The sequence below is a fragment of the Nicotiana sylvestris genome, chromosome 4 (genome assembly GCF_000393655.2).
Source record: "Nicotiana sylvestris chromosome 4, ASM39365v2, whole genome shotgun sequence".
In the NCBI taxonomy this organism is placed as follows: domain Eukaryota; kingdom Viridiplantae; phylum Streptophyta; class Magnoliopsida; order Solanales; family Solanaceae; genus Nicotiana; species Nicotiana sylvestris.
Window position 1 is genome coordinate 13,088,453 of NC_091060.1, and position 22,358 is coordinate 13,110,810.

Genomic DNA, 22,358 nt, shown 5'->3' on the forward strand with positions numbered 1-22,358 from the left:
CCTAGCATGAAAAGACTCACGTTCAAAACAGGATAATTCAAGGTACGATCATAGATCGAGAAATAGAGAGTCGGGTTCGTCATCGAGATTTGAGAACGATCGAAACTCACGGGAAATTCGAGATGATGATAGGAACTTGAAGGCAAGATTTGGCTGTTACAATTTCAATGTCAGCACTTCAAAATTGGTAGAGGTGTTAAGATGTGTGGGTGATAAGGTGCGTTGGCCAAAAGAAATGAGATCAAATCCAAACAGACGCAATCCTGACCACTGGTGCGAATTTCACAACGATCATGGTCATAAAATGGCATATTGCAGATTGCTACAAGGCGAAGTTGATCATCTATTAAAGCAAGGTTATCTCACTGAATTATTCAGTGAGAAAGGTAAGCAAGCATACATGAAGAACAAGCAGGAGCCCCCTAAACCTCCTTCTCCCAAAAGGACCGTTAATGTTATAAGCAGGGCCGAAGAAATCAATGGTGTAACATACACAGTAGCCAATAAAGTTTCCAAAGTCACAATTACCCACGGGAAGCGGGTGCGACATGTCTTAGAGGAAGAAAGCATTACGTTTGATGATGCAGATGCGGATGGTGTGTTAATTCCACATAACTATGCACTGGTAATATCTCTACTTGTACATGATATTAATGTGAAACGAGTTTTGATTGATCCAGGAAGTTCCATGAACATTATTCTGCTGAGAGTACTGCACGAGATGCAAGCAGAAGATAAACTAGTACCAAAGGCGCATACTTTGTTTGGATTCGGCAATTCCAGTGTTGTGACGAAAGGGGAGATAACACTTACTACATTCGCAGAAGGGGTTGTCAAAGATACAAAGTTTCAGGTGGTAGAGATGGAGATGTCTTACAATATGATTCTCGGGAGACCATGGATACACGAAATGGATGTCGTTCCATCTACCTTACATCAAGTTATCAAATTTTTATCGCCATGGGGGATACGTCAAATCCGTGGGGATCAACAGACATCTAGGAGCATCAACTCTGTAGTAGATTCAAATACGAGAAACGAAGAGAAATAACAGTTACAGAATCCAGTTGAGGATACCACAACACAAGCCTCAACTGAACAAGGGCGAACAGATATGGACTCAAGGCCCGATTCCATTCAAGAACCAGAAGAAAATGAAAATATCAAAACAACAATTGAAGAACTGGAGGCTGTAGAGTTATTTACACAATGTCCTGAAAGGAAAGTCTACGTTGGGGCTAACCTAAGCCACGACATGAAAGGTAAGTTGATTAAGTTTTTGAAAACTAACGTGGATTGTTTTGCTTGGTCCCATTCTGATATGACAGGAATACCACCAGAAGTAATGACTCACAAGTTAAATGAAGACCCATCATATCCGCCTATCAAACAAAAGAAGAGAAAGTAAGGGACTTTCAAAAATCAGGTAATTCAAGATGAGGTCCAAAAATTACTAAAAATTGGGTCTATCCGCGAGGTAAAGTATCCTAATTGGTTAGCTAATACTGTTGTAGTACCAAAAAAGAATGGTAAATGACAAGTTTGTGTAGATTACACAGATCTTAACAAAGCTTGTCCTAAAGATTCTTTTCCATTACCATATATAGATCAACTAATTGATGCTACTGCAGGACATGAGTTGTTAATCTTTATAGATGCGTATTCAGGATACAACCAGATCAAAATGGATCCCTTAGATGAAGAAAAAACTTCATTTATAACAGATAAGGGGACTTACTGTTATAAGGTAATGCCTTTTGGTCTCAAAAATGCCGGTGCAACGTATCAAAGATTGGTAACCAAAATGTTCCAAGAACATTTATGAAAGACTATGGAGGTCTACATAGATGATATGCTCGTCAAAACGCAACATTCGGGGGACCATATATTGCACTTGTCTGACACGTTTCAGATCTTGCGAAAATTCAATATGAAACTAAATCCTGAGAAATGTGCATTCAGTGTTTCATCAGATAAGTTTTTGGGTTTTCTTATTTCTAACCGTGGTATTGAAGTAAATATCTCGCAGATTAAAGCCATTGAAGAAATTCTTGACATGCTTACGAGTAAAAAGAAGTGCAAAGGTTGACAGGAAGAATTGCAGACTCAGGGACATTTATTTCCAAATCATCAGAAAAGTGTTTTAAATTCTTTTCAGCACTTAAAAAGCAAGATCATTTCGAATAGATTGAGGAGTGTCAACAAGCACTCAAAAAATTGAAGACATACCTGTCAAATTCACCGTTGCTCGCAAAACCAAAGGTTGGGGAAAATTGCTCGTTTATCTTGCTGTCTCCGAAATAGCAGTAAGTGTTGTTTTAGTTCGTGAAGACCAAGGTAAACAATCTCCAATTTATTATGTCAGCAAATCATTATTAGATGCGGAGACGCGATATCCTCAATTAGAAAAGCTTGCATTTGCACTAATTATGGCATCTAAAAAACTAAGGCCTTATTTTCAATGTCATCCTATTGCCATAGTAACTGCTTATCCATTACGCAATATATTACACAAGCATGAGTTGTCAGGTAGGATAGCCAAAAAGGCTATAGAATTAAGCGAATATGACATCACATACCAGCCTAGAACCGCGATAAAATCTCAAGTGTTAGCAGATTTTGTGGCTGATTTTAGCCAAGGAATGCAATTAGAAGCAAAAAAAGAATTACAGGTGTTCAACGGATCTAATCCAGGAATTTGGACCTTATTTACTAATGGCTCATCTAATGTAAAGGGGGCAGGCTTAGGAATTGTTTTGGTACTACCTATGGGTGAAACCATTCGACAAGCCATTAAATGTCATTCTATAACTAACAATGAGGTAGAGTATGAAGCTGTGATTGCAGGTTTAGAACTGGCACTAGAACTCAGCATTAATCAGATTGTAATCAAAAGCAATTCGCAGCTTGTAGTTAACCAAATGTTGGGGACTTATACAGCCAGGGAAGCACAAATGCAACAGTATTTAGAGAAGGTACGAGATTTGATTAGGAAATTTCAAACCTAGAAGGTCATGCAGATACCAAGAGATGAAAATATCGAGGCAGATGCCCTAGCCAATCTCGCATCTGTGGCAGACATGGCAAGCAATGAAAATGCTTCCGTAATTCATTTGTTTCATTCAGTACTCGATCCAGACAAAAATAAGGTAAACTTTAATAACTTAACCTGGGATTGGAGGAACGAGATTGTTGCTTTTTTACAGTATGCTACCGTCCCTGAAGACAAGAAAAAAGCTCACGCACTTTGAAAAAAGGCTGCTCGATATTGTTTAAAGCAAGGCAATCTTTATCGAAAAATGTCTAGTGGTCCCTTAGCAATATGCCTCGGGCCTTCTCAAACGGAATATGTAATGAGAGAAATACATGAGGGGCATTGTGGGAATCACACTGGAGGAAGATCACTGGTAAGAACCATGATCAGGGCAGGTTATTATTGGCCTAAAATGGAAGAAAAAGCGGAAAATTTTGTGGCTAAATGTGATAAATGCCAAAGATACGGTAATAATATGCATAGACCAGTGGAGTTATTACATCTAGTCATTGCACCGTGGCCTTTTATGAAATGGGGGATGGATATCGTGGGTCCACTACCACAAGCAAAAGGACATGTAAAATTCTTGCTTGTACTCACTGATTATTTTACTAAATGGGTGGAAGCAGGAGCATTCAAATAGGTGCGAGAAAAAGAGGTCAGAGATTTCATTTGGAGAAATGTCATATGTCGATTCGGTGTACCAAAGGAAATCGTGTGTGATAATGGCACGCAATTTATAGGTGCACAAATCATAGAATTTTTTCAAAGTTGGCAAATCAAAAGGATTACATCTATGCCTTATCATCCGGTGGGTAATGGACAAGCTGAATAAACAAATAAAGTTATTATTAACAATTTGAAGAAGCGATTAGAAGAAGCTAAAGGCAATTGGCCAGAATTATTACCTGGTGTTTTATGGGCATACCGCATGGGAGAAACACCATTCTCATTAGTATATGGAGCTGAACTTTAATTCTAGTTGAAATAGGGGAGCCAAGCGTGAGGTATACACAAATGTCAGAAGAATACAATGAAGAAGAAATGCGCATAAACCTTGATTTACTTGAAGGAAAAAGGGAAGCTGCACTAATAAGAATGGCAGCACAAAATCAAGTCATGGAACAATACTACAATCGAAGAGCACAATTAAGATACTTCAAGATTGGGGACTTCGTACTCAAGAAAGATTTTCAATCCACGAAGGCGGCCAATGCGGGTAAATTAAGTCCAACCTGGGAAGGACCCTACAAGATTCATGGTATTGCAGGGAAAGGAGCATACGAGCTTGAAATAATGGATGACAAGATACTACCTTCACATTGGAATGTGGTTCACCTGAAGAGATACTATTTCTAAGGAGTACCCACGGTCAGGTATCCTCTATTTAAAAATTTATTTTTGAATTATTAAAATTTTACTAACGATTTTAGATGATAGGAAAAAAGCTAGCCCGTACTAAATGATGAATCACGTCCTGCAAGGCACGTGGAATAAATTAAAATTCCCGGTCTAGGGTTACACCAATTCTGATAGACATTGATACAGATTAAGCAGTTTTCATCTATTATCGTACCTCCAAGTCCCGTATGTTTTATTCCTTTACAAGAAAAGGACCGAGTAAGAGGAGTAATCAAGTGCTCGAGACTTCATACTTCAAAAGATCAAACACTTAGGGGACTATATAATATACATGGACATATGTATAAAGAAGGCAAAGAAGATACGGAGATAATCAAAGTTCAAGCCTGAAAAGTTTACTCCTTGAATGATTCAAGTGCAGAGAAAAGTTACGAGCTAAGAGCAAAGTTATAAGCTAAGGTCAAAGAAAAACCTTATCATAGTTAGGTTAAAGGCAATGTACTGAAACAGGGTTATAAATAAAAACATGTGTGTTATAATGGGCTATAAATAAAAACCTGTGTGTTATTTTCTTTTTTGAAATCTGTTGTAAGGAAAACAGTTACGAAAAAGTTATAGAAGTTACTTAAATACATGTAAGGTCAAAATTGACAAAGTTCAAATAAAAACTTGTCGAGGTTATTCCAAAAAACATGTGTATTCCTATTTCTTTTATCGTACATTGACACCATTATGAAGTTGAGACGTCTTCTTCATTAAGTGTCGAATATAAAATGGCTCTCTTTTATAAAATTCATGATTGATTTAAAACATTCATGGAATTAAGAAAGCATTTAACAAAATAAAAGTGCAAATTATCGAATAAGTCTTTAAATATAAAGGCAAGACAGAAGTTCAAAAATAGCTACGAAAACTTCTTAATATTAAAATGTTTAGACCAAGTATGAACTTAGTCATAAACTAAGAGTTGCTTATACAAAATACCCCGAAAAAGGTCTGGGGACTTAATGTTTTCAAACCCTCAAAAAAGACCAAGGGTTGCAACCACATTCCACCAAAGAAAAAAGAAAAAACATCACACATCATTGACTTGTCACTGAGGAGTTGAAGGAGGAACCAAAGCAGGGTCTTCAGTAGCAGCAGACTCAATTTGACTTGAAGGAATTGGGGTACCCATATCATCTTCAACATCGCCAGAAGCTTCAGCCACGGGAGAAGGAAAGTCTTGGCTCTGCTGAGTCTTTTCAATAGTCTCTTTGATTTTGGCTAACTCAGATTCCAAGTTAAAATTCTCTTGGCTAACTTCAACAAGGGTATCATGGCGAGAATTTAAAAATGCCCAACTCACTTCAATTGCAGTTTTATCTTCAAGAATCTCGTAATCTCTTTCGCAGTCAACAATTTCATTTTTAGCTTCTGATTCTCAGCCAAGGCAGAATCATAAGAAGTTTGAAGAGAAGCATGTGAACTTTCTAAGGAACAAACTTTATCAGAAGATACCCGGAGGTCTTCTTGAGTTTGAGTCAGAGTCTGCACGAGTTCAGCATATGCTTCTTTCTTACCTAAGAGAGCCTTCAACTCTCTGATCTCTTTATTTGCCTTGGAAAGTTGCTCGGAAAAAGAGGTTTCAAGAAGATTCTTCTCTTTACCTGCTTGATTTGATGAAGCCTTTCAACCGCCAACTCTAAAGTTAAAACCCTTACCTGCTGCTCTAAGGTACATTTACTCTCTTCTAATATTTCCATGTCAATTTGAAGACTTTCAAACTGTTCCTTCCTATTATCCGCCTCCACTTGGTAGTCACGCGCTAATTGCTCTGAGAGGGAAACCCTCTTCATCATCTCCGTGCCAATTAGATTGACCTAAAAAAAAGGGAAAGATAAGAACCCTGAAAATATAAAAAAGGTAAAGTAAAGTTTGAAAAAGGGATACCTATAAAGAAACATGCATTATATTGTTCATCAAAGTCAAGGAACTGTGGCCATCGAGTTTGCCTCTTTCAACTGGACCAATCAAAGGTTTCAACCACACGTCAGCAGGAACTCTTTCGACTTGATTTACTCAAAAGGTTACCCTCAGCAGGAACTTCAATGGTAACTTGCCTCATAGCTTCACCTCTACTTGAGGAACCAACCTCGGTATGATAGATAGTTGAAGTAGGAACTGAAGAAGGAGGAACTATAGAAGGAGTAAAACAGCATGGGGAGTAGAAACAACCTGGGGAGGATCAGCAACGGTAATAGTCATGATTGGCAAAGAGGGTATCAAAGGAACGGGTGTAGAAAAAGAAGCAAGGGGTGCTACATCAGAAATTGGCCCAAAACTTTCACTACCAAACCCGCAGACAAAAAGTTGTTCAGTAGAAACATGAGCAGCAGCGGGAGTATCATCATCAGAAATCACCAACGAGGCATCAACAGGCTCGGTGGAAGGAATAGAATGAGGGGGAGATGCTTCATCATCTAAAATAATTCTTCTTCTAGCCCTTGGCCTTTTTATTAAAGAGCCCTCATCTAGTTCTTCTTCCTCCCCAGAGTCTTGATCAACAAAAGCTTTCCTTTTTGATGAAGAACCCAAAATTATCTCTTAGGCCCTTTCCATAGAAATTCTGGAAGCTGTGACGGCCTCAACACTTACGCCTCGAATGGGAAATCCTAACAAAAAGAAGGATCAAAATAATTTCTGAAGAAAACAATGAGTAAAATAAGAAAAACTCTTACCATGAGTTTTCACTTTCCAGCCAAAACGATAAGAAAGATTTTTCCAAGATTTACCGTCCATCGGAGCGGTACGTAACAATTTTCCTACCCAACCCTGGAAATTGGAATTTCATCAATAACTCCCATGGTTGCTGGAAAAGAAAAGGAAAATTAAAATAATGATCATCAAAATTGAGGAAAAAAGGTACGAGAAAGTTATTAAAAAGAAAACTCACGTGCAAAATTCCACTTCTCAGGGAAGGGAACATTTTCATCACCCACTAAATCAACAGTAGGGGCAGCAACAAACAGGGCGTACCAGCTACGGTCTTTGTCATCTTTTGGACTGACCAGAACTCTTTTGCTTCCTCCACTAGAGTAAAGACTCCTTGGTGAAAGAGTTTAGGAGAATAGAGGTGTATTAAATGAGAGAAAGTAAAAGGCACGCCAGCCATGTTGGTCAAATGCCTCAAATAGGCAACAACCCTCCATATAATAGGGCCAATTTGACCTAAGCAAACGTCGAAAAAACGACAGAATTCAAGTATAATGGGGTCAATAGTAGGCTTAAAACCCAATGTGAAAGGGTAAGTGTAAACAAAAAAAAATCCAGTTAAGTAGGAGGTGTTTCTTTGGTTCGCATTAGGGATTATAATGGGAAAGTCATGGCCCCAATGGCAATCTCTACGAACTATTGAAATCAGACCTTCAGTGATTTGAGTCGAATAAGTATCAACACGATCTAAAGAGGACAATTGGTTTCTGAGGTATTCTCTATCGTTGTAGAAAGATAGTTCTGCAGGGACTATTTCTTCTACTAAAGGTTCACGAAGAGGTTCAGAGGGTTCTTTCCCTCTAGAAGAAGACCTTTGAGAAAGGGAACCTCTAGTTCTAGACGGAGGAGTAGAACTCGATGAAGGAAGAGAGGGGATTCGTGATGAAAAAGAACCTAAACTACGAAGCCTTCCTTCTCTCCTACTTCTAATAGGAGAAAGAGAAAGGTTGTCAACAATGGAAACTCTCCGAGGGTTAGGGTTTGAAGAAGACATAGTAGTACGATGAAGAAGAAAATTAGAATTGAATATTCTAAACTTATGTGAAAAGGACAAGGGTAAAAAGTTATATTTATAGTCAGAAGAAACCGTCAAAGGAAAAGGTGCAATGATGAAAACGTCATAATGAAAACTGACGCTTCGTAATTGGTGAAGCTGTAAAAATGCCTTAGAAGGCGCTGAAAGGTTGCAGAGCCAACCATGAGATGCCACGTGTCATGAACATTAAATGGAAGAGATAGTTGAAGCATCAGTTCCAGGAAAAAATTAAATGGCGGCAAATATACCCGCTTTAATAAGGTCCACTTCCCAAATATTCTATTGATGAATAAATGGCAAGTGGGGGGACTATCTGTATTGGGAAAAATTAAGTTTATATATGGAATTCATTATACGATGACACGTGGACCAGTTAAAGAAGAACAAGTGATGAAGAATAATCAAAGCACTACTAAAAAAACCAGGGTTTAGCGACAGACAAAATCTGTAGCTAAACAGAAAAATCCGTCGCTAATCTCATTTAGCGACGGATTAGCGACGGATTATCAAAAGATTCTTCTAGCAACGAGCATTTTAGCGACAGATTAGCGACGACGTTCGTAGCTAAATCCAGTTTTTTTTGTAGTGAAGAGGCACGAGCTTCAACAAGCACGTGCAGTCATTCAGATAAAAGGCAAGGAAGGCAGGTGCTCGAACCTCTTTATGACGGAAGAGAATGAATCTGATAGAAAATAAGGAATAGATACGAACTATTGGGTATTAAATACAGAAATGTTAAGGAATCTGTATTGAATCAAATATGATTGTTGATTGTAACGTTACATTAAATATCATTAAATGCCATTAATTGACAATAATGGCTCAATTATGGAAGAAACGAAACGTACCACTTAGAAATAGCTATAAAAGGAGAAGATTGATCATTTGTAAGGACATGAAATATCACCAAAATATACTGATTTACTTTATTTTCTTCTGTTCATCTGATTATTATCAAAGTCAATTTCTTTTATTCATTTTATATATTGATTATCAATAACCCAAGTTCTTCTAAAATAAAGCTTTGACCGAAATTACTATTTTTGGTTAAACAATTTTCTTCTCCAATTCCGAAAACAAGAAGAAACTCCCACCTGGACCCTTTACTTTTCCAATAATAGGAAGCTTACCATTGTTGAGAAATAAATCCTTAGCTGATACTGAACTTATCCTGCAAAAATTAAAGTCCAAGTATGGTCCTATCATTACACTCAGAATAGGTACTTCATTTTCCATATTCATTAGCAGTCATTCTTTAGCCTACCAAGCTTTAGTTCAACAAGGCGCTCTTTGCTCCGACCGTCCAATTGGTTGGCTCACCAATGAAGTCTTATTTAGCCGTGACCGGTCTATAAGCACCGCGTCGTGTGGTCCCACATGGCGGCTCCTACGTCGAAACCTAAGATCCGAAATGTTACATCCGTCCCTAGTCATGTCCCGGTCTAAGTCCCGAGCTTGGGCACTAAATATCCTCATTCAACGGCTGTATGATAAATCTAATTATGCCATGGAAGTTGTGTTACTTGATCAGTTTAAGCATGCCATCTTCTGTCTTCTTGTCTACATGGTCTTCGAGGTCAAGCTCGATGAGGCTCAAATTAATCAAATTAAAGATTTACAACATCAAGCACTTTTAGCTACGATTCAATATAACCGAGTAAGGAATTTTGTTAACCCGGGAGAAGGTGTTAGGCATTCCCGGGTTCCGTGGTTCTAGCACGGTCACTAAACTGTTATTATTGGCCTAATTATTTGATTTTTAAAACACTTTGAAACCTATGTGCATTTTTTAACTTTAACCGCTTTTATTCATTTTTAAGAAGATTGCAACGTTATTAAAACACGTCTTGAACCACGTCACATAAATGCACCCGTGGTCTTCGACATATTTTAACATTATTGAGATTTGGATTTGGGTCACATAAATGCGCACCCGAATTTAAGAATGGTAAATTATTAAAACAACGCGCCTAAAGCAACTACGCGTTTTAACTTTATGAGGGCCATAGAAATTGGCTAAATGGCACGCCTCAAATTCTAAAATTAAAAGAAATGATCAAATGAGGGCCAGGTATTTGAAATTTTGTTTGGCTTGGCGCGCCCCAATTTATTTTAACTTAAAGGTTTCCAAAATAATTCGCGTGGGCCATTCATTATAAGTTATCTAATTATGGCTCACCTCTTAATTATTCGAAATGATTTGACTTAAGTAAAGAGGAAGCCCAAAAGAACTCAAAAATGGTAAATTAAAACTAAAGCTTAAAATTGAATAAATAAACAATGGTCTGTTCCTTTTGAGTCCAAACCCCGCGACGTATTTGCAATTACAACACTTACGAATTGAAATAATTTGGGCCAAACTCGTTAACAGGACCAGTTTGTACACACGAGGCAGAAAAGGGGAGATTCAGGATCAAGGCTTAATGCCTTATTCTCATCCCAGACCAGCTTTCTGCGTTTAGGCTCAATAGAGCCCAAATTGAAACACGGTAGCCTCAGCAAGAAATGGGACGCATGTTCGAATCCATAAACCAAATAGGAGATTGACCTTTAGCATTTCACATTTCCAATCATCAAACAAATGGACAAAACTATGGGTCATGACTATTGAAACACTGAATAAAGATGCATTTTACTGCAGCTACCAATTATCGTCCCCTAAATATTTTTCAACAGTGTACATGCTTAACTCATCACAATCAGCTTGAGATTAATCCATAATTTGCAAAACAGAAACAATAAAAGAGCAGATGCAACGAAACTCATACCCAAAAGCACAAAAAAAACTGTATGACTGTTTAACCAACACAATTCAGCTGAGTGTCTTTCCCAGTCCTGTTAAACTACTACACAACTAATCAAACAGTAATTGTTGCAGCTAATTTTCATGTTGGCAACCTATTAGTTACAACTATCATAATAAACAGTCACTATACTAAGTAAATACCAAATCATGGGACACAGAAACAATAGCACTGATCTAAGGAGCCAAGACATATTGGAGCTATTTCATTTCATTCTACAAGTCAAAACTTCATACATGGCTTTAAATTCAGAAAATGTGGACCTAGAGAGCAAAATAAGAGAAACGATAGGGATCAGCACAACAAGATAGTATCAGCAGATAAACATCAACACCAGCTAGAACACAACCCCGGATTGAAGAAATTGAACCCACAGAATCGATTATAAGTCCAATAGAACAGTAATTTAACACAACTTGACCCAAAACATTCTAGTAATTAACCTCAAACCATGTTAAATCTATGTGAATCAGAAAACTACTTCAGAAAATCAGAGAAGTTTTCTAGATTTCTAGCTTTTCCAAATCTCTTATGATTTTTTTTTTGCAATTTTCTGTATTTTTTGGATTTCAGCCCTAAAAAAAAATCCCCCTTCAGCCTCAAGTAACAATGCCTTTATAGGCAAGTTACTAGGGCAGTCTTAGGGTCTAGTTATTTCATTTTAGTCCTTTTCAAATTTTTCTTTTTGCTACTTAGTCCCTAAACTTCTGACTTGCTGGCCAAGTAAGGCCTTTTTTTCAGCTTCTAGGAAGCTTCCTAGACAGTTATCAAAATATTCCCTACCCAGGTTTCCCAATTTACCCTTTTAAACCCTGTTAATTACCCCTGGGCCAGGTAGAGCTATGGATCAAATTGACCCCATTTGAAATGTTGATGGGTCAAGTATGACCCCAACACTTAACATACCCCTATGAAGGATTCGAAAATATCCTCAAAGCCCAAACAATATCGAAAGCTCAAACAAAATTTCTTTAACCTTTCATAACTAAAATAAGCCCAACAGACTGATCTTTTTTTTTTTAAATTAAAATGACGAGCTACAAATAAACCACATATTCGAATTACCTTGAGCCAATCATATGATTGGACAAGCATAACAGAACTCGAACGGGCAACATACATAAACTAAAACGGAATCTTCAAGAACTTCTACGAGAAAATTTTAAAAATTCACGGCATAAATACAAACACCATATAAACACAGAAACATATAATCACTACTTTAATACTTTACCAAATTCAAATCAAGAAATCTAACTAAGGAGAGACCAGAGGAAAGGGAGAGAGACAACGAGAACGAAAAAAAAGAGAAGAAGTAGAAAGATAGAAAAAGAAAAAGTGAAGAAAATACCTACCAAAACTAGGACAGTGTAGAATGGAACCCGACTCTTAAAATCTTCGAATTTTCGGCCAAATCTAATATTAATCGTGTCTTCTTGTAAATAACACACGAATAATGTCATATTAGACCTAAATCTTTCACAGCAACTCGATTTGGGATTTTTGAATTTTTAGGGATCATCTTCAAATCTAGATTCGACGAGTCTGGTGAAGATTTGAGGAAAAAGGGGTGTGGATTTGGACTGAGGAGAAGGAGAGGGAGCTAGGGTATAAATTTGATGGCCATTGGAGACCTACCGCCGCCGTAGGGCGATTTCCGGCGGCGGTGCATGGCGAGGTTACGTTGGGAGGGTTCTGAGATGGTGAGAGACGAAGAGAGGGGGGTCTGAGGGGGGGGGAGGGGTCCGTTCGGACATTTATATATTATTAAGACCCACGGTTCTTGTCTGTTGGATTGCAAGAGATCAACGACTTAGATATGGGGATATCAAAACGGCGTCGTTTGGTTGGGGAAGTGGGGCTGGACCGGGTTGGGGCTGGTTTGGGCTTGGGTCCGCCAGGTTTCAACGTGAGAGATTGGTTTGGGGCTGGGAAATTTGAATTTTGGCCCAAATTGATCTTTCATTCTTTTTCCCTTTTTATTCTAAAAAAAATTTTCTTTTCAAAATTTAAACCTAAATTAATTTCTAAACCAAATTATATTAACTAACTCTAAATAATCACCGCAACTAATTAAAAACCAAATTCAAGGAAAAATTACCAAAATTCGAAATTTAAATTAAAAAGTGCAAAATAAACTATTTTTTGTGATTTTTCCCATTTTTATAAAATAACTAATTTGTTAATTAATCCTAAAATGTAGAATTAAATCCTAAATGTAAATGCAACATATTTTTTGTATTTTCACTAATTAAAATGCACAAACACAATGCAAACAATTGACAGTAAATGCCACGAAAATTCACAAAATTGCAAATACTGAAAGAAATTATTTATTTTTGAATTTATGGGAGTAGTTCATATAGGGCAACAATCACGTGCTCACAGCTGCCCCTCTTTGCCCGGAAACACGAAGAGTTTTCGTGCAAAGATAAGTGAGCGGATACGAGCGATTTTTGCCCGTTTGAATACTCCGTGGGAAGAATCTTTGAAAGATTTGACCGCACTCTGCTTCCGAGGTTGCCTACATATCATTGGCTAAAAGGAATCAGGTCAGTGTAGCTCAGGAATGTTTGGTAGCTGGGACTACCAAGAAGCTGTGATTTCACTGTTGCTGCTGTTGTTGCTACTGCTTGCTGAACCCCCTTATTATACCATGTCAAAATAAAACAAGAAGCTAGACTAGACTATGATCTATGGATTACAAAAGTCCTATCTATATCTTCAAACTTGATCTTGTGTTTCTTGTTGCCTTGTTGTCCTCCATTCTCTCGGAAACATCTATTTGTTGCCACCTTGAATTGTAAACTGAGTTGTTTTCCCCTTCTTCGGGTGGGTGCCTGACTGCTGAACTTGATAGGTATTACCATGCTATCCAGGCGGGCTCCTGACTTCAAAACGTGAATGTATTCCCATGCTATCCAGGCGGGCTCCTGACTGCTGACTTGAAATGTATTCTCTGCTATCCAGGCGGGCTCCTGACTTCAAAACGTGAATGTATTCCCATGCTATCCAGGCGGGCTCCTGACTTCAGCAAAATAGACAAAACAAAGAAGATTGTTTGCCCCAGTTTGGTGGTTGGGCACAGATGTAAGTGCAAAACGGATCACATTGCCAAATATCAATAAAACTTGAAAACCAAAACTTGAATTGTACTCCTTTGTTCTCCAGGTGGACTCCTGATTGCTGACATGAAATGTATTCCCTGCTCTCCAGGCGGGCTCTTGACTGCTAACTTGAAATGTATTCCCTGCTCTCCAGGCGGTCTCCTGACTTCAACATAAACAAAGCAAAGAATTTGAAAGCTAAAACTTAAATGGTACTCCCTTGTTCTCCAGGCGGGCTCCTGACTGCTGCATTTGAAAGTGTTCCATGCTCTCCAGGCGGGCTCCTGACTTCAACTTGAGATGTATTCCCTGCTCTCCAGACGGGTTCCTGACTTCAACTTGAAATGCTTCTCCCTATTCTCCAAGCGGGTACCTGATTTCAACAAAAAAAATAGACAAAACAGAGAAAATTTTCTGCCCCAGTTTAGTAACTGGGCACATATGTGAGTGTCAACTTGAATCATATTATCAAATACTGCTAAGAATTTGAAAGGTAGGTCTCATTATTCAGGGGGGACCTGACAACTCTTAACTAAATGACAATTTTAAATCTAAGTTATATCTTCTACAGGTGTGATTTCTGCTAAATCTTGCTACCTAAGAGAATCTTAAAACTACTCCCCATTATCCAGGAGGGTCCTGAAAATCAAAGGTCAACTTTTATCTTAAGGGCGACAACTTTCATGTCTGAATTATACTACCCTACAACAGAGTTTACGCTAAATGTTGTTATCTAATCAAAATCTTAAAGCTAAGTCCCATTATTCAGGTGGGTCCTGGAAACTCCTAATTGAATCCTATCTCGAACATGCAAACTTCTAAGCCAACTTATATTCCTCTGGGATATGCTTATGTGAGATTATGCTATGTCTGAACTTTAAACTAGGTCCCATTTTCCAGGAGGGTCCTAAAAATCAAAAATCAAACCTGTTTGGTGACTGCCTTTCTCCACGGAGAGTTCTTCTGAAACAAACGAACTTTTCTGCCCCTGTTTCAATCAAAGAAAATTTGTCAGTTCAAAATGGTGGTTAGCCGATGGCATTCTTGCTGAAGATCTTTCCGCTGCATTGTTTTATTCTGACTGGCTTCCCCGAACTGGCCTTGAACCGCTTTGACTTTCTGACTGACTTTCACACCCCATGACCTTCGACGAACCGAGTGTTCTATACCCATGCTGTTGTTTTACCTCTGACCTTTTTATTTGAACCTTTGCATCTCCCATGACAATACCAATCCATTCCACCGATGAAACTTCCGGTGATTCCTTGTACCCCTCTCTTACATCATGTTATCCTTAGTATGCTTTGACCACTCCGTGCTTTGCAATTTTGGAAGTTGGTAGTGAGCTTTGAAATCCTTTTCACTTGATTTGAACAAGACTGACATTGAAACATCTTTATATAAATACCCAAAAGAAAATGAAATGCAATGACTTTGCGGGTTAAGGATAAGAAGAATCCAAAACCAGATGACTGCTACAAAAGGAAAAAGAAACTTATCTGAGTGGAACAACTGGTACCAATGATCATGACATGCATTTCGGATTAATCGGCCCAATCTGTCCAACCAATCAACTTTCAGTTACCGTACTTCGTTGCCCCAGAATTTCCATGACCTGATTACTTTACCCAAACCTTGACCTTGTTCATCCTGCGACACCTTGAAAGGTTTTCACCAGCAGACCTCTTTCATTCGTTCATCTCTCAACTCACTTTCGCCTTACGGTGCCCATGAGGGTTTTCACCAATAAGACTCTCTTATTTTAATTTCTCTCAACTCCCATCGCCTTACGGTGCCCGTGAGGGTTTTCACCAATCAGACTCTCTCATTTTATTTCCCTCCTTGCTTGAACCAGAGTGTTGCCCCCGATATGAATTACCTTTACCTGCTTGACTTGGCATTTCTCAAAGACTGATCAGAAGGTCTTTCTTTAGACCGTAATGTGGGCTTTGGACAGGGCTAGAAAGGAAGGGTATAAAAGGCTCAAAACAATTTAAATGGGTTAGAATTACAACTTTCGGAATCAGGTTTCCCACAACAACCACGACTTATGCCCCAGTTTCTTGCTTGGGGACTTTTGGATTTTTGTTTCGATGAGACCGAACCGTGAGGCTGCCTACGTATCCTTAAAAGGAATCAGATCGAACGTAGTTCATGTCGTAGAAATCACTTTGTTGTTGTGATTTTATTTTCTCTCTTTCTATTCTTTCTCTCTTTTTCTTCTGTTGTTCTTCTCTCTCTTTTTCTTCTTTTTTTTCTCCTTTTTTTTTTCTTTTTGCTTTTCTCTTTTCTTTTCTTTTCTTTCTCTTTCTTCTCTCTTTTCATTTTTCTTTTCCCTTTTCCTTTCTTGTTCATTCTTTCTTTTTCTTTTCACTTACTTATCCTCCGCACTTGCGTTTCTGAATTGTGTTGTTGATCCCGAAAGAGGGGTATGAAAAAAAAAATAAGGCTCAAAAGGAGGTAACAAAGGATAAAGTATTTAGATAGCAGAACAAAATGCCTTCATCATTTCAATCTTCAAAATATGCCAAATACAAACAAGTACAATCAAAGGAAGAAATCATACAATCAAAGGAAGAAATCATACATAGTATCTTTTGACTGCATCGGAATTGATAACCATTTCTACACATTTACCTTCTACATCTGTCAAATATAACGCGCCATTGGACAACACTCTAGTTACAACAAATGGCCTCTGCCAGTTTGGGGCGAACTTCCCTTTTGCTTCAACCTGATGAGGCAAGATACGTGTCAACACTAACTGACCCACTTCAAACTTTTGTGGACGTACCTTCCTGTTATATGCTCTCACCATTCTCTATTGGTATAATTGGTCGTGACACACTGCTGCTAATCTCTTTTCATCAATCAGACTTAGTTGATCCAAGCAGGTTTTGACCCATTCAATCATCAATTTCTGCCTCAACGACAATCCGAAGGGATGGGATTTCAATTTCTGCGGGTATTACTGCCTCCGTGCCATACACCAACAAATAAGGAGTGGATCCTACTGAAGTACGAACAGTAGTGCGATAACCCAGCAATGCAAACGGCAGCTTTTTGTGCCACTGCCTAGAACCTTCCACCATTTTTCGAAGTATCTTCTTTATATTCTTATTGGCTGCCTCGACTGCTCCATTTGCCTTAGGGCAATATGGGGTGGCATTGCGATGTATAATCTTAAACTGCTGACATGTCTCTGTCATCAGATGACTGTTGAGATTAGCGCCATTTTCCATGATGATTACCTTCGGAATCCCAAACCGACAGATGATATTTGAATACACAAAGTCGACTATTGCTTTCTTGGTTACAGATTTGAACGTTTTCGCTTCAACCCACTTAGTGAAATAATCAATGGCTACCAGAATAAACCTGTGTCTGTTCGATGCTGCTGGCTCGATTGGACCAATGACATCCATGCCCCAAGCAACAAAAGGCCATGGTGCAGACATTGTATGTAATTCAGATGGTGGAGAATGAATCAAATCTCCATGCACTTGGCTCTGATGAAATTTACGCACAAAACTGATGCAATCCCGCTCCATAGTGAGCAAGTAATAACCTGCTCGGAGAATCTTCTTTGCCAGAATGTACCCACTCATATGCGGTCCACAAACTCCGGAGTGTACCTCAGTCATGATTGCTGTGGCCTGTCTTGCATCTATGCATCTTAGCAATCCCAGATCTGGAGTTCTTTTGTACAATACCCCTCCACTGAAGAAATATACACTCGCCAATCGTCGAATTGTTCTTTTCTGATCACTAGTGGCCTGTACCGGATATACCCCCATCCTAATGTATTCTTTGATATCATGGAACCATGGCTCCCCATCCAGTTCTTCTTCCACCATATTACAGTAAGCATGCTGATCACGGACCTGAATCTGGAAAGGGTCCACATAAGCCTTATCTGGATGATGTAACATTGACGCTAGAGTAGACAAAGCATCGGTGACTTCATTATAGATCCTTGGGATATGCTTGAATTCTATCGACTGAAACCATTGACAAAGATCATGCAAACATTGTCTGTATGGTATGAGTTTCAAATCCCGTGTTTCCCATTCTTCCTGAATTTGGTGCACCAGGAGGTCCGAGTCGCACAAGATCAAGACTTCCTGGACACCCATATCCACAGCTAACCTCAAACCCAGAATGTAGGCCTCGTACTCAGCCATGTTGTTGGTACAGTAAAAACGAAGCTGAGCCGTAACAAGGTAGTGTTGCCCTGTTTCAGAAATAAGTACCACTCTTATTCCCACACCCTTCATGTTTGCAGCCCCATCAAAGAAAAGTTTCCATCCCGGCTTCTCGACTTGTTCCAACTCATTAACATGCATCACCTCTTCATCAGGGAAATAAGTTTTCAAAGGTTTATAATCTTCATCAACCAGATTCTCGGCCAAATGGTCTGCCAAGGCCTGTGCTTTCATTGCAGTCCGAGTCACGTAGACAATGTCAAACTCTGTGAGCAGGATCTGCCACTTTGCAAGCCTCGCTGTGGGCATAGGCTTCTGAAAGATATGCTTCAATGGATCCAAGCGAGATATGAGGTAAGTAGTATAAGATGACAAATAGTGTTTCAGCTTCTGTGCCACCCAAGTTAGGGCGCAACATGTCCTCTCAAGATTAGTATACTTAACCTCATAGGATGTGAACTTCTTGCTGAGGTAATAGATGGCCTGCTCCTTCTTGCCAGTGATATCATGTTGACCTAATACACAACCGAATGAATTATCCAAAACCGTCAAATATAGAATCAAAGGTTGCCCTGGTTCTGGCGGGACCAACACGGGTGGATTTGACAAATACTCTTTTATCTTATTGAACGCCTCTTGATATTCATTTGTCCACTTGACCGCAACATCCTTTTTTAACAGTTTGAAGATTGGCTCGCAAGTTGTCATGAGCTGAGCGATGAACCTACTGATATAATTCAATCTTCCCAACAAACTCATCACCTCGGTCTTGTTCCTCGGAGGTGGCAATTCCTGGATGGCCTTGACTTTAGATGGATCTAGTTCAATGCCCCGGTGGCTGACTACGAACCCCAACAACTTTCCAGACGGCACCCCAAAAGCACACTTTGTAGGATTAAGCTTGAGATTGTACCTGCGAAGCCTCTGGAAGAACTTCCTCAGATCCCTAACATGGTCAGACTGCTTTCTAGACTTTACGATCACATCATCCACGTACACCTCGATTTCGCGGTATATCATATCATGGAATATTATTGTCATTGCCCTCATGTAGGTCGCCCTAGCATTTTTCAAACCAAATGGCATGACCAGATAACAGTACGTTCCCCACGGCGTGATGAATGCCATCTTTTCTGCATCTTCCTCGTCCATCAAGATCTTATGATAACCTGCGTAACAATCCACAAAAGAACTAATCTCATGTTTGGAACAATTATCAATAAAAATATGGAAGTTCGGCAATGGGAAATTGTCTTTTGGACTCGCCTTGTTAAGATCCCGATAGTCAACACACACCCTGGTCTTGCCATCCTTCTTCGGCACAGGCACAACATTGGCTAACCAAGTGGGATACCGGGTGACCCGAATGCCTTTGGCATCAAACTGCTTGGTGACCTCTTCTTTAATCTTTACACTCATATTCGTTTCGAACTTTCTCAGCTTCTGTTTGACAGGAGGGAATGCCGGGTCAGTGGGCAACTTGTGAACCACTAAATCAGTGCTTAGACCCGGCATGTCGTCATAGGACCATGCAAAAACATCTTTGTATTCGAACAATGCTTTAATTATCTCCTCCCTGAGTTTAGGTTCCAGATGGACACTTATTTTAGTTTTACGGACATTATCTTGGTCCCCTAGATTAACTGCTTCTGTATCGTTCAAGTTAGGTTTGGGCTTTTCCTCAAAATGACTTAATTCCTTACTAATTTCTTCATAGGCCTCATCATCATCAAATTCCAACTCGCCATCACACTCAATTTCTTGTATTATTATTTCAGAGTTAGATTGGCCTTTAAAACTGGGCCGAAGATTCCTCATGCATGTCATGTCATTGATATCAGCATAAAAAAACTGTACAAAAAAAGAAAAAAAAAAGAAAAATAAAATTAGAAGAAATGAAGGAAAAGGAACAATTGCATTTCATTGAATTTAAAGATAACAGGGGTTTAACACATCCAACTGGACGGAACATAATATCTGAATTACAGACCCCGAATAACTCAGACAACTAAAAGACAATCAAAACCCACTACCAAGACTCCCTTCGGGTAGGAAGAGGAGTAGCTTCCCAGTTGTTGATTTTTGCACGTGGTCCCATGAATTGCACATCTACCTTGCTTGACCCTTCCCCAGCCTCAACCATGTTAACCTCGGCGAACAATCTTGCGAGTCCCTTCTCCAAGTCTCCCATCAGCACCAATCAATGATCCAGGAACTTTTGACAACAACTGCTTTCTGATACTTGGCCTGACGAATGATCCGGACAGACGCGGGATTGGTTTTGGTAATGCCCATGCTTTCTGTTTCATTTTCCTGGCTCGTCTCACATCTGCAACTGTGGGCATGAACCCCAGACCAAAAGTATCCAGATTCTTTGGAAGAGAAACTGGCTGCACAATACCTTGCAGAGATGCACCCAAACCCTTGCCCGGTACAAAACCATTTTTCAGCATTTCAACGGCTATCATGACTGCTGCCGCGGCCATCTTTGGAGTTGGAACGCACTTTCGTTCTAGAATTTTCTCTACCGATACTGTGTCGAAAACCTGATACACCCAGGGTCCCTTGTCGTCGTCAACCTCTATGAACGAAACAATGGCATCATTGGGCACACACAAATTATATTCGCCATGTACAACAATTTCCTGTCGATCCCATTCAAACATGAAAACTTAATGCAGAGTAGACGGGACCGCTCCGGCAGCATGAATCCAGGGTCGTCCCAATAGCAGATTATAAAAAACAGCCACATCGAGCACCTGGAATTCCATAGTAAATTCAACTGGATCTATGGTGAGCTCTAGCACTATGTCACCGACTGAATCTTTACCTCCACTGTCAAATCCCCGAACGCAGATACTATTCTTGTGAATTATTTCATCATCCACCTTCAACTTGTTCAGGGTGTAGAGAGGACAAATGTTTGCACTAGACCCATTATCAACCAGTACCTAAGTAACCACGGAATCTTCGCATTTCACCGTCAGATAGAGGGCTCTATTGTGCTCAGTACCCTCCATGAGTAGCTCATCATCAGAAAATGTGACTCTGTTTACCTCAAATATCTTGTTACCTATCTTTTCCAAGTGGTTTACTGAGATTTTGTCAGGGATGTGGGCTCGTTCAAGATCTTCATCAAAGCCCGACGGTGCTCGTCGGAATGGATCAATAATGACAATAGCGAGATCTGAGCCGGTGTTTTCCTTAACTGCTCCACAATGGAATAGTCCTGCACTTTCATCTTTCTCAAGAACTCCTCTGTTTCTTCCTCGGTCACAGCTTTCTTCACCAACACTGGGTTATCTTTTTTTGAAGCTTAGCTTTCCTCAACTCTTCGGGGGCAAAGCATCTCCCCGATCGAGTCAAACCATGGGTCTCACACACTTCTTCTTTAACCTCTTTCCCCTGGTAAGTTACTGTCACTCATTCATAATTCCATGGGACCGCCTTGCTGTTGATCACTGGAAGCTGAGTTACTGGTTTTATAATAACAGGCTCTGTGCGAGCACCCTTCACGACCACAACAGGTTTACTTGTAACCCCTGGTACCACCACTTTAGCTTTCTCTGGTTTCACTGCGACAGTACTTGACAACCCTTTCTCGGCTACCACAGCTGGCTTGTTGTCTACCTCTTTCAACTGGACCATTGATTTCCTGATGGTTACCTTTTCCTTGGGACTGGTTTCACTGGAACGGATCATCATCACCATCTGCGAGGGTTTCTTAGGATCCCCTCCCTTGTGTATAAACTCAATCATATGGGTCTCATAGTGAGCCGACAGCGGATTCTGATTGATATTTGGTGCTTCTAGGGCCTGAACCTCGATCCGATGAGTATCAATAAGCTCTTGCACAACTGTTTTCAATTTCTAACCCTTCTCTATGTCATGTCCTGGGGCCCCTAAACAATACTCACAACTCACTGAGCGGTCAAGATTTCTGGGAAGAGGATTCCGCATTTTGGCCTCGATCGGATTCAACATACCCAACTGTCTCAGTCTGTGGAATAGACTAGTATAGGATTCTCCCAATGGGGTAAAAGTCTTCTGCTTCTG

At 39.6% G+C, this 22,358-nt stretch overlaps 1 protein-coding gene across 1 annotated transcript; it reads left to right on the plus strand.

Annotated features, from left to right (window-relative positions):
* The first annotated feature begins 304 nt into the window (after positions 1-304).
* LOC138889259 (uncharacterized) lies at positions 305-1,051 on the plus strand. The gene has a single exon (XM_070172541.1). The coding sequence runs from the start codon at positions 305-307 to the stop codon at positions 1,049-1,051; it is 747 nt and encodes a 248-aa protein (XP_070028642.1).
* The last annotated feature ends 21,307 nt before the right edge of the window (positions 1,052-22,358 follow it).

Bases quoted from the DNA above. Each gene is read 5' to 3' on its own strand.
- LOC138889259 (XM_070172541.1), top strand. From the start codon at position 305: ATGGCATATTGCAGATTGCTACAAGGCGAAGTTGATCATCTATTAAAG.